The sequence below is a fragment of the Falco punctatus genome (genome assembly GCF_963210335.1).
Source record: "Falco punctatus genome assembly, chromosome: 1".
Classification (NCBI taxonomy): Eukaryota; Metazoa; Chordata; class Aves; order Falconiformes; family Falconidae; genus Falco; species Falco punctatus.
In genome coordinates, this window is record NC_137580.1 from 47,944,931 (window position 1) to 47,957,636 (window position 12,706).

The 12,706-nt window shown below is 40.0% G+C and overlaps 1 protein-coding gene across 5 annotated transcripts in view; it reads left to right on the forward strand.

Moving 5' to 3' along the window:
• Positions 1 to 427: 427 nt before the first annotated feature.
• HTT (huntingtin) overlaps positions 428 to 12,706 on the forward strand; it is a 98,357-nt gene continuing 86,078 nt past the window's right edge. Inside the window, exons 1-4 of one of the 5 annotated variants that reach the window (XM_080411027.1) lie at positions 428 to 978; positions 7,100 to 7,183; positions 7,606 to 7,726; positions 11,286 to 11,345. In XM_080411027.1, coding sequence (XP_080267153.1) covers positions 878 to 978; positions 7,100 to 7,183; positions 7,606 to 7,726; positions 11,286 to 11,345 — 366 coding nt within the window. In that variant the 5' untranslated portion in view covers positions 428 to 877. The remainder of the gene's footprint in view (positions 979 to 7,099; positions 7,184 to 7,605; positions 7,727 to 11,285; positions 11,346 to 12,706) is intronic. The other 4 variants (XM_080411023.1, XM_080411022.1, XM_080411020.1 and 1 more) reach the window with 4 other exon arrangements.

Below are 12,706 nucleotides of genomic sequence, written 5' to 3' on the forward strand. Positions count from 1 at the left end.
CGGCTCCGCTTGGCGCGGCGCGCTGGGGGCAGCACTCTCTGCTCCCGCGTGGCTCGCGGGGCGCGGGAGCGCTGGCACGGCCCGTGCCACGCACGGATGAGGGCGGCCCCGCTCCCCGTGCGAAGACAAACCAGGCAGCGCCCTCGCTGCGGGGCCGGGGGGCCGCTCGCCTCCCGCGCGGGGGGCGGCCGCCTCCTCCCCCGCAGGAGGCGCCGCTGTGCTGCCGGCCGGCGGGCTCTAGGACCCAGCGCATCCTTCCCGCTCCGCGGCGGGGAGCGCCCTCGGGCCTCCTCGCGGGCTGGCGCCGGCCTGACCAGCTGCACGGTGGCATCCGGGAAGGGGTGGAGCCCTCTTTCTGATTGGGCAGAGAGCCTGTCGCTCTCCCTGCTTTCCCCCCCCCCCCCTTTAGCGGGCCCGCGTGCCGGCGTGTGCGCGTACGCGAGGGCGCACGTGACGCCAGGCCGGGGCGGTGGGGTGGGGGGTGGTGCGCGCATGTGCGTCCGGCGCGGCGGAGCCCGGGGCTGGGACCCCGCTCCGCGGTGGGCGGGGCCGCCCGGAGAGGGGGCGGGGACGAGGCAGTGGCGTGGGGACTGATGGGACGGATTCAAGATGGCGGCGGGGCAGCCAGGGCGTGCTCGCGGCCCCCTCCGGCGTCTCCCTCATTCATTGCGGCAGTGACGGGCGGCGCGGCGTGAGCTGGCGGCGGCGCCCCAGCTGGCTTTAGCGCGCCGGGCGAGTGGGAGAGAGCGAGTCCGGGAGGAGGGCGAGGAGAAGGAGGAGAGTCGGGCCCACCAAGAGGAGGGCGGGCGCCGCCGGGCGCTTGCGAGAGGGCGGGGAGGAGTGGCGGGTCGGTGTTGCCGGCGCGGGCGGAGCGGACATGGCCACCATGGAGAAGCTGATGAAGGCCTTCGAGTCGCTGCGCTCCTTCCAGCAGCAGCAGGGTCCGGCTGCCATCCCCGAGGAGCCTCTCCAGAGACCGTGAGTGACCCGCATCGGAGGGTCGGGAGGGCTCCCGAAGGGCTTCGGCAGCGTCGTTCCCCCCGGCCCGGGGGAGGCCGCCCCGCCAGGCCGGTGCCTCTCCGGGGCCGCTGGCAGCCTGCGAGGCAGCTGGTGGTCCCCGCAGGAGTTAGGCCTGGGGTGCTGCCCTGTCCTTGGCAGGGGGCTGCGCCTGTCTGGGAGTGCTGCCTGCTCGCTCGTTAAGTTTAAGCTAGGAGTAAACTTTCTGGGCATGCACGTTTGAAAAATAGCAGTATGGGTAATGAACGCGAGATACAAGAATGTTGTATGGGATTCACAGGCTGGTTCTAGGAAGGAAAACCTTTTCGGCTAATACGCTCCTGGGAAAAAGGCAAGAACTGTCTAAACATAACTTAAAGCACTAAGGCTCATAAAGTCTGAGTTCTGGTGCCTCTGCGGGGAGTTGGTGTGGATGTCTGTTTACAGCAAACTTCACGTAAAATCTTCTGCTGTGATTTGCTGTGCAGAGACCTAAGAGGAATTGATTTAAATATTTCTCGGTACCCTTTTTCTTTCTTAATTGTTAGGGACAAATGTGTTCTGCCCCTAAACTATTTGGGTTTCCCATCCGGAGGCATTACTGAGGGCAAGGGCCAGGAGCTGTTCAGTACCACGGTGCTGCCTCTCTCTCATTTTAGTCTTTACAAATAACATTTATTGAACAGGTGGAAAGACACTAAGATTTTTACAGGATAAATGCATGGGTCACGTTAGTACTTTTGCTGCAGCTATTGAGGACACGAGAAGCAGAAGGGCTGAGGAACAGGTAACTTCTAAATTGGCAGTTTCATAGTGTTTTGGCAGAGGATGTCAAGCAGTGGAGCGGGGCTCTTGGCCACCTGCTCCCACAGTACATTCTGATGTGGATGCCAGCTAAGTTAGCATGGTTGATGCTGTTTGGAGAGTGTGGTCTCAAGCAATCTCAGTGCAGTTTTAAGGCATAATAGATGAAGAATCTCTTCTTCATGAGCTAATTGGTTTTAGCTGCCTTACTGCAGGGACAGATTTCTCTGTTGTGTACTTTTTGTGTTAGTACTTTGTGTGACATGGAGGATAGATGGCCATTTATTGGCAATCTTTCCTATATGTAGGTGAAAAAAATCCGGGAAGTTACTGATGAGATAGATCATGGTATTTCAAAAGAAGGTCCTGAAATGTTCTGTCTGGTTCGGGGGTCTGAATTTAGGCATACGCTACTGAAAACATCAAAAAGTTAGGGTTGTTGTTGTCCTTGTTGACTTTGCTTTGTGTTTAAAAGTAGGCTATATATTTTTTCAGAAAACTCATGTTACTGCATGCCCTCAGGAGCTATACAAATTCAGTAATGGCACTAAACCTCATAAAAGCCTGTGAAAGGATATTGTGGCAGTCTTTGCTGAAGTTTCCCAAACTTTTAGTGAAATACCAGGTGACATATTGGATGTAATTCGCAATACTGTCTGCATTTTATATATTTATTTTATTTCTTGTTTGAAGTGAATGGGAAAGGAAAATTGCTTCTGTGTTTTTCTTGTGTTTGGGGAGAGGTGTTCATCTTCATTATGGTTCTGTACAAATAGCACTTAAATATTTCGTAGTTCTGTGTGGTAACTTCCTATCATTCTATGTGTTTCTGTTATAAAACAGTGAGAGCTTACCTGTCAGTAATAAAAGAATAAATTAATGGGTGAATGTATTCACATAAATGCTACCGGTTTGCTTTTTAATAATTTCATTAGATATCTATTTGACATTGTCTGTTAGATCAGAGTTGTCCTGATTCCTAAATTAGACAAGCGAGAAGCTGTCATTCCTTAAATTATAATCTCATTATTACAGGTGCTGTTGGACTTTTTCACTACAGTAAAAGTAAAATTAACTACCCACCTCTAATTTTTTTCTCCCAAAATAAACTACCTTAATTTACAACAATATAAAGTGACCTCTATATGATTAAAAATAGTAATTTTTAACAATGTTTTATGTTGGAGTCGGCAAAAATGGTTTAAAATATTTTTGGTAGAAACTGAGCATTCTACATCTGCTTAGTGAATGAGTCTTACTAAGGGCTGTCTGTCTCCTGCTATGAAATGTTTTAAAATCAGAGGTTGGGGTAGAGAAGACTTAACTGTTTGCACATGTATTGAAGTTTTTCTTCATTCTATTTTGAGACAGCAACCTCTGAACTTTTGATAAAAGTGATATTCTGGCTTTACTTTTTTTCTTGAAATATTAATTGAATTCAAGCCTTTACCAGGAAGGTGAAAGCTTTTTCTGGTTTGAGAGATTTTAATTGGTAATAATGATGTGTTATGCTTTTATTACACATTACACTTGGATGTTAGTTGCTTATCTGTTGCTGTTTTTCTTTATGAAAATTTTGAGCTCTTCTGTCATCATATTCCTTCTATACATGTCTGCTGAGGCACTTTATTTTCTTCTGTATCTCTTTTTGGCTTTTTCAGATCCTTAAATTTTGATTGGAGTTAGATGTCTTGTTTTGGATTACAAAGCTACCAATAACTTAAAATCCAATTAGTATGATGTAAAAATTCAGAGTTTACGCAACTAAACTAAAAAGCAGATGGGCCATTGCAGTTCATCCTATATTTTACATTTTATTCATTTTTACCATTTTACCAGTGAGCAGAGAAGAGAATGACTTGCTAATGTTTCTTCTGGAAAGGTGTTTAGCTTTGATTTGATTAATCCAAAGGTTGATTCTTCACCTTTTCTCTTGTCAACAGTTCTAATAGTTCATTACTGTAGTTGTTTTTCATTGTGCCCTATTCTGATTTATTTTTCCCCTTAAATTTAATTCTAACCATTATCTTTACAGCAAAAGATACTGCAAGAGCCAAAGTGCCCTTCAGTAATATGCATTTTTCTATACTCACTATTTTTCCTGGATTTTTTATGTTTGAAGCTGTGGTTGTAAATTGGTTTCATCAGTTCTGTATGTAGCGGTATCATGAATTTTTTTGCTTATCTGAAGACAACATGAACTGTGTGGATAATACATGTTGCCCTGCTTGTAAGTGGTAGTTCCTAGATATTTTTTTGGAGTTAGCTTTTCTAGGGTGTGTTGTAGACTTGTTTAGTTAATTTTACTCTCCATCGCTGTCTGTTACTAAACATTGATCCACTCATATTTCTCTTTGTTATTAATAGATTCTTTTTTGAGTTTCTCATTACTTTTCTCAAGATTATTGTCAAGCCGTTTGGCTTGGCCCTTTTTCTTAATGCTGGTTCAGCTTTAGAGCTTCAGTACTATTTTTATATATCCTTAATTTGAAGGCCTGATAAAAATTAGCATCAGTGAGCTGCATCTCTTTGTAGCCAGCTTATCAGAACTCAGAGTGCAAAATTATCTGGGCTTGCTGGTTTTCTTATATTGTTTATTAATCTTCTCGGCTAGAGAATGTCTGTAGAAGTACTCAGAAGGTTAAATTCCTCTGCATGTGGGATGAAGCTTTCCTGTAGATAACCGCTATTTCCAGTATCTCTGGCCTTCTGTTACTCATCAAACTTAAATGACCTTAGCTTGGGGCTTGCTACTTCAGCTCTCTCCTAAGAAATGTGTGATACTGCTTTTGTCCTCCTGAGTATGCTCATCAGCAGTTTGCCTGAGGACTTCACAATACTTCTAAATAAAGGCCTTTTTTGTCGTGTTTTTTTTTTAATAAAAAATCATGTGTTTTAGATACTGTTCTGTAATCCTTCTCCCTCTGTGGGCACAGAAAATGTGAGTGCACACAACGTTCATCAAGTGTTTGTCTTCCACCTTTTTTTCTATATTATCAAAAGCAGATTTTTTTGAAGTTAAATAACCAAATGGCAGGTGAAAGATTCAGTACAGCAAACTCATTTGGATGTTTGTTCCTCTTTCGCTTTGGATAGTAACTAGTAGTTAGTCTTCGCCTCTAGTTTCTGTTATTTCAGTTTAATTGGTAACTTGTTATTTATATGTGTTCCTTCTAAGTTTTCACATTACATTTTCTCTAGTCAGGCCTTTTTCAATTTTTTAAGTTACTTCTTTCTATGAGGTGCTATATTCAGTGTCAAGTGAGCTCTCTGTTTAGAGAAATCTGCCAAAGAGATTGATTTGTACTACTCTGATTAGTACTGAACACTACTGCCTGCCTTGCTCAGGGCTATATTATGTGTAGATGATAAAGAACTTCATTCTGAAAGCACTCTCATCCAGCAACGTCTTTAATATGTTTTCTGTCTGAAATAGTGAGCTTGTGGGCAAGTTCAGACGTGTCTATTCTGTTCTTGGTTTGAATGTGTACTGAAAACGGTGCTCAGAAGAGATGTGGGCAGTATTAGGTAAAATTATCACAAAAGTTGAAATTACTTACTCATTTTCTTAGGTACCTGTTCATATAAATGGTGCTTAAGGTGCAAAATCAGTTGTACATTTTAGGAAGTATTGGCTGTTTTCTTGGAGGTGATCTGAACTGAAAGTGATGGTAAAGACTCTGTGGTGCTTTTTCAAGATGGATAGAAAGGCATTGTATGTCTTGATCAAATTCAGGTTGGCTACTCGTATTCTGCCAGTTGCATAAGAACACAAGCCAAAGAAGAGATCCTCTTTGAGCAACAGTAGAGCTTACCTAAACAAGATATTACAAAATTATAATGGAAAAAATGGGTTTGTTCAGAACTATTTAAAAAATACTTGCCCTTTTAGAAAGTTTAAGAAGTGAGATGAGATGATCCTTCGAAGGAAAACCAAAACCTTGGGAGTTAACACTTTTCAACCGCCTGCTTCCAACCTCATGGAAGAAAAAGAACAGGGGTACTTGCAAAGAATGATGATTTTTTTCCCCTCAAAAACTGTACTATTATTTGAGCTAAAGCTCTTGAATATTACAGCTTGCTTATTCAAAATTTTTGTCTAACAATGTGTTTTGAGTTAGCTTAATTTAATGTGTTTATTGGCTACTTGTTTGTCCTTAATGTTGCGTTAACTATGTCAATGTAACTCCAGGCTGTTCACATGGTTTTCCAACTTCTAGTTCAGAAGCTTTTTGCTATTTGATGGTTTTGCTATTTTTTTAAGACAGAAAATTAATGCTAAAAGATATAGTTCTTACTTGGAAAATAAAAGGGAAGAATCTCTGTGAATGAGTGAAAAATTTCAGTCATAGTTGTGAATATATGGGTTTTTTTCAGTTCCTTTGGGGGTGGAGCATGGAAGAAGCTTCTGTTCTAGACTCAGGTGTAATGGATTATAGGATCTTAGATCACATTGAAGCGAATGTTAAACAGATTTTGCGAAGTAGAAGCTCTTCATATTGTACTCTGCATTGCTTGTAGATATGCATTCTTTGATTCTGTGAATGTTACTCCCTTCACGTTACACTGTTGTGGTGAGTTGACTAGCCTTGGCCTTTCCTGGACTATCTCAAGTGTTACTATAGGGACATTATTTTTGATGGGCATAGACTTTGCTCAAGGAGAGCTTTGCTATTTCTGTAATTACAGAACCATTTGGAGGAATGCGGTGTGAGGTAGGATTGCCTTGGCATCTTTTCCAGTTCAGATACAAAACAGTTTAATAAATCTCTTAGGTTTCAAGAACTTGCCAGACAAAAAAAAGCCTAAGGTGGTGATATGTGTGAGGAAGGTCTTTTGAAAAGTGGTATTTTTAAGTCTGCAAGACTTGTTCTCATGGCATTTTTTCCCCAGCCTTTTTCTTTCTATCAGTTTATTTATTTCAGTGTTGTTCTAAGTCCACTCCACTTTTACCTTCCTTTACCTTTACTGCTTTTCATTCTTTAGTTCTGTTCCCCAGATATTTTCTCAGTGAAAGTTACAGAATTAATATGATATTCCCTGTTAAATGATTAATTCTTTTTCCAAGTGTCTACCTTTCCCTCTGCTTGTGGGCTTGCCTGCTCTCAGCAGCAGTTAATATATTGAAGCTGTGGGACTACAGGTAGTTGTTATACAACTATTGATAAAATGACCAGAAGAGTGCATCATTTTGTTGTATAATCATTAGAAACTATTCTAGCAAGAGTGTTTAAATGGTCACTGTTCACTTTTAAAGTGAAGTTATCTCAGACTCATTATCATTGTGTTCTTCTTTTAGAAAGAAAGAACTTTCAACTACCAAGAAAGATCGAGTGAATCATTGCCTAACAATATGTGAAAACATAGTTGCTCAGTCTTTAAGGTAAGACAGTGTCTCTAATGTATTGCCTTACTATGGATAGCTACTTCGGAGTGTTAGTTATTTGGAGGTTTCCTGATAATTGCTGATGTTAAATGTTCAACTTTTGTTTAAAACTGGAATGGCACAATTTTACTTTTTTTTTTTTAACCAGCCCAAAATCTAAGGAGTAAGTAATGTTTACACATTTGTAGATTAGGCATGACCTTTCCGCCTCAGACAGAGAAACAGAAGCACAGGGGTCAAATACGTTACCAGATTATGTAGGAAAAGGCAATGATCTTCTGAATGTTAATCCACTGAATGTCCCCTCCCTGTGTATAACTGTGTATCATACATGTGTAGCTGGATTCTGAAACTCCCTCAAAAATAGTGTTGATGTTTGCATAGTGTACATAGTAACTTCCTAATGTTTGTTTATTTAGAAATTCTCCAGAATTTCAGAAGCTGCTGGGAATTGCTATGGAACTCTTTCTCCTCTGCAGTGAGGATGCAGAATCTGATGTCCGGATGGTTGCTGATGAATGCCTTAATAAAGTTATTAAAGTAAGAACTTTCATGTGCTGTACTATCAGATTTTTCCTCTTCTTGATGCAGTGTCCTGTATGAATTCACACTGATGTTCTTTTAGTTGCTTTTCTTATTATTGATGATCTCTCATACTGTAAGAGATTAAGTAAGCTTCTTTGCTGAATTGTGTACATGCTCTTAGGTGAGCTTTTTATGCCCAGATAAAGATACTTAACTTGTCTTCTGTCATTCATAGTTCTAATGCATTCTTTTCTTCAGTCATTCATTAACCAAAACAAGAACATGGGCTTTTCTAAAATCATTTTGTTGTATGGGAGGAATACTCTTATTATATTGCTCTGTAAACATAAAGATACTTAATGTGAGGAAATGTAAAAATGTTATTAAAAAGCTGACTGAAAAATGTAATGGCTTTTCATTCCAAACTAGTAGTATGCTGTAATTCAGGTAGTGTGATTTGCTGATATTGGAGGAGGAGCTTTTAGATAATAATTAAGATAAATATGGTGTTCTGGAAGTTAATGTGATCCAGAATAAAGTGCTTGTTGGACAAGAGCAGATGGGCATTCATATGAGGTCAGGCAAGGTCTAAATCTTGATTCAAGTGTCTCAAAATGAACCTTCTGAGTAATTGCTTTGAGGTGCTGCTTCCAGGACAAGTTTACCTTCATCTGCCCTTTCTTCCCCAGCTCCGCCCCCCACCCCCAGTTTTCTGAAATACTTGACCTCTGAGTCAATGTAATGTACCTGCATAATTGATGTAGTTGATGCAAAGTTTAAGTGCTTTAGAAATACACAAGTAATGATTTTCTTTAGCATGAAGGGGTGTGTAGAAGCAAGCAAACAAAACAACCCTATTTCTGTAAGGATTTCTCTCGGTTAACTTATATTTGTTTGATATCTGAATGAATTAAGTCTTGGGAGTTGAGCTTGTGGCTGAAAGTTGTATGGAGAAAGCTTACTGATTATGTAGTATATCTCATAATGATAGGGAATGAGGAAGTGCAAATGTCTTGCTTTTTTTTGTTTGTTTTGCCCTGTAGCACTTTGCTGTGTGTGTTCTGGTTTAAAAGTTTTTCCATTTGCGGGAGTCTAGCACTCTATGAAATGTATACACCATAATGTAACTTAATTTGCTTTAAAAGATCTCTGAAACGTTTCTCTTTCCACCAAACTCTTCTGTAGGCTTGGTATAAAATTAACCTTTTTAATAATTAACAATCTATTTAATATTGTTGTTTTCTGGCAAGTTTCAAGATACCTTGAAAAACTTCAGGGTTTTTTTCCTTTTCAAATTTTTGTATGGTACTTGTTTTAAACATTACTGTGATTTTAAACGGCAGTCTTCTATCAGTCATTAAGCTTGCCAGTCGGTCACAGCTATGAAGTGGTTATAGTTGTGATATTCCAACCACTTGGAAGCATCAGACTTATCAAAGCTGGTCATAGTTTGTGTTCTATTTCTGGTTTATGCTTTGTGAAAGCAACATCTTTAGGCAGACATGCTCTTGCATATAAATGCGGAGACAAAAAGATGGGCAGCTTTATTTTTGATTGTGCAAGTAGCAGTGATGCTTGTGAGCTGGGCCCCTAAGCTTGCCTATTAGTCAACGTTTAACTTTTTTAGTACCTCAGGCCTTTTAGAGGCTAATTCTTTTGCCAGAAAGATGCTTTATATTTTCTCTCTTTAAATATAAGAATATAGATGTAAGTGTTACTTGTGTAACTCTGTCTGTCTGGAGTTTATGCTTGTTAGTATAATATTAAGATGCTAACACTTCTGTGTAGACATGGCTATAAACTGAAATGGCAAATAAATTTAGGTAAACACTCTCTAGGTCGTCTTCAAGTATCACTATGCTGACCTGTCAGAATATCACAAACAGCATAAAGGGCTCCATGTTTAATTAGCCTTGGTGATATCTATATTTAAAAGAAAAAATACCAAGTTGGGAATTACCAGCTTTCTGTGGGTAAGGTGTTACTGAAGCTGTCATGTTTCTGAAGCTGATGTGTAATGTAGTATTCTCTGTGCTGACGATACTGTGGGACTGATACAGATTGGAGTACAGTTGGTCTCAGTAACTGTGATTTATTATTTGTAGTAATTTGGATTGACTGTGCTTATGTTTTTTTTTCTGGTTAGGGTGACTTGCTAGATTCTAGCCTGCTAAAAAGATAGGTACGCAAACTCCAGTTGAGTGTGGTGTAAGGACAATTTATCCTTGAAGCCAGATAGTACCTGGTGCCTTTTTGTGTTGCTTGATATCCTTATATACAGGGGCAGCGAACTTCTCATAAAACTTAAATCTCACTTATTTCACAAAACTTATCCCTACCTACTGTCATCTAGGCACCTGCAGTTAGTAGTTGGGGTGCTTATGACAATAAAGATACGAGCCAGGTAAGATTTTTCTGGGGAAGGTAGTACCATTTTATTATGATGATTGGTATAATTGGGGGTAATGAAGTTTTGGGGCATACAGTTTTAGTCTAGGGGAATCAGGTTGTGGAGGAGCCACAGGTACTTCACTGACCATATTAAAGCAGTTGCGGCCTCTACATCAGCATGTGCCATGTAAAATTTTGTAGTCATGAGGAATCCTGTGAAGATGTGAGCTTAATGGCTGGTGGTCAAGAAAACAGATAGAAAATTAGGAGTTACTGGGCAAGGACAGAAGAATGGAATACTAAACATTATAGCACTTACACCACGGTGTGAAGCTTTCATTTAATCTGAAGAATTGGGATGTTCATAAATAGGAACAAAATGTAAGAGAAAGGGTAATCATTTGTATACAAAATATTCTATAGGAAGAGATTGTATATAAGCAGAACTGTTTTAATATTTTTTTCTTGTCTGCTGTTTTAGAGACTGAGAGGGAATGATCGAGTTGAGCTGAAGAGAAAATTACTACTTTTGGGTGCTTGCTTTGATTTCATGTATCCCTAGTTCTTAGCCAGACTGCAGGTTCAAACTACAATGTGTGCTCTGGCACAGCATGCTTGATTAGATCTTGGGATGTGATACATACGGTGTCCAAAACACCTTGTGGTAATAAATGGATGCAGAAAATAGGCTGATTCATGAAAAAAGGGTTTTTCAAAGGCTGTTAAAGGTAATGGTACAAGCACAGCCTCAGTTTGAGAAATAGTAGAGGACTACTTGATGCTGGGGATGTACAGCAGGGAATACCTCTTGCTGCTTGTGAATACTATTTTTGTGTTTTAATGTTCTATTAATGAGTATCTATTCCTGGTCGTTGCCAGAAAGCATGTTAGGTTGGCGCTGCCTGTGGTCTGATCCCATATGGTCTTTTTTTAGGTAGAATGGGTAAAGCAGTCAATATATAAGTGCAAATAACTGTTCGTAAAATTTGTTCACAGTTCTGTTTTGTGTTTGTGGGAAAGATAAAGGTGTCTGTCTTTTAGCACTTTTTTGGTTATACATCAAATATAGGGGCAGTTAGATAGTTTTGTGCCTTTTTCAAAGCTGTTTTATTGCAAGTGTAACATTGTTCCTGTAAAGTGCCCCCTCTCTGATACAGTACATTCTCAATGCATTTTATTGCAGGCTTTGATGGATTCCAATCTGCCTAGGTTACAATTAGAATTGTATAAAGAGATTAAAAAGGTGAGTTTCTTCCATGTTCTTCTGAAATAAGGTATTTATTAAGTGTTTTAGTATGTGGAATGTGGCATTAGTGTGAATAAATAGTGTATGTCTTTTAATATCAAGGTCAGAGTTTCACTTAGGAAGGATTTGTGACTGTTTAATGCATTATTTTACCAGTTTCCTCACTATTGGCCCCATTGTTTAGATTTAACCAGTTCCTGAAAGCTTATCTGGCAGAAAATGCATGAGCATTTGGTGTGAACAGCAGTCTGAGTTAACCTTAGTGACTCTGCACCCAAATGAATAAGGCATATTCATGATGTTTATTGACTGAACTGGAAAGAAAAACTTCAAGCAAAGTGTGGTGAAAAGTAGGTGGAGGGCAGTGATGTTCCTAATTTGACATAACTTCTTGGAGGTATCATTTGATCAAGACCTGAAGTGGCCTGATAAAAAATTTTAACTACTTTGTGAATGTGTGATGGGTACTTACAGCTTCTCTAAGAAGTATGTGTAAAAATACTGAAGCATCTCTCTTTGCACCAAAACTCATGATTTAATATGTCCACAGGAAGAATTTTAGTAATAGCTTTTTTGAGGTATACAACTACAAAACAAAAATTACGTGTTCAGGACAGTGTCACTGAAATCGTGTGTCTATATCTATAAATATATAGCAAGGCTTGTGTAGAGAGAAAATACAGCAGTTACTTATTAGACAGCAATGCTATTGCTTTTTGTTACATTTCTTTGGAAATGATAGAACTCCTAGGAAAGAAAAAGCAACAAAACCAATGTGGATAGCTTATCTTCTGTCAGGTACAGGGCCTATAAGTAGTCTGCATCAATATGTTACTGTGTTGTTGTGTCTTAATGTCATACAAAATTTTTGAGGGTATAGAAATGGACATCTAGCTAACAAACAGAAAACAGCCAACATAAAAATCATTCTGAAGGCTCCACATTATGACAGGTGCAGGAGGAAATAGCTATTCATGTGGCATGTGCTTCTTGAATAGTTGCTCTCAGATTCATGGCAAAGGCAAGAGAGAGATAGCAGGCATAATGGAAACACCCAGCAGACTGAATTTTGTTTGTGCATCAGTTGGATCACTTTAGGAGCCATGTCAGAATCTGAAGTTTGACTGCAAACCTGAAAAATGCACGTTTTGTAATTCAGATGCAAGGCTTTTTTGCTTGTCCTGCTAACATGACCATGAGCCTTTGATATACTAGCTAAAGAAAGAAAGAAATAACAGTTTCTAAACATCTCTGCTCTGTCTTCAGAGGTGCTTGATTTGAGTAGCATTTTGGTTAAGTTCAAACTACATTAGATAGACAATTTTTCCTAGACATCTATTGACTTCCATAGTTTTTTG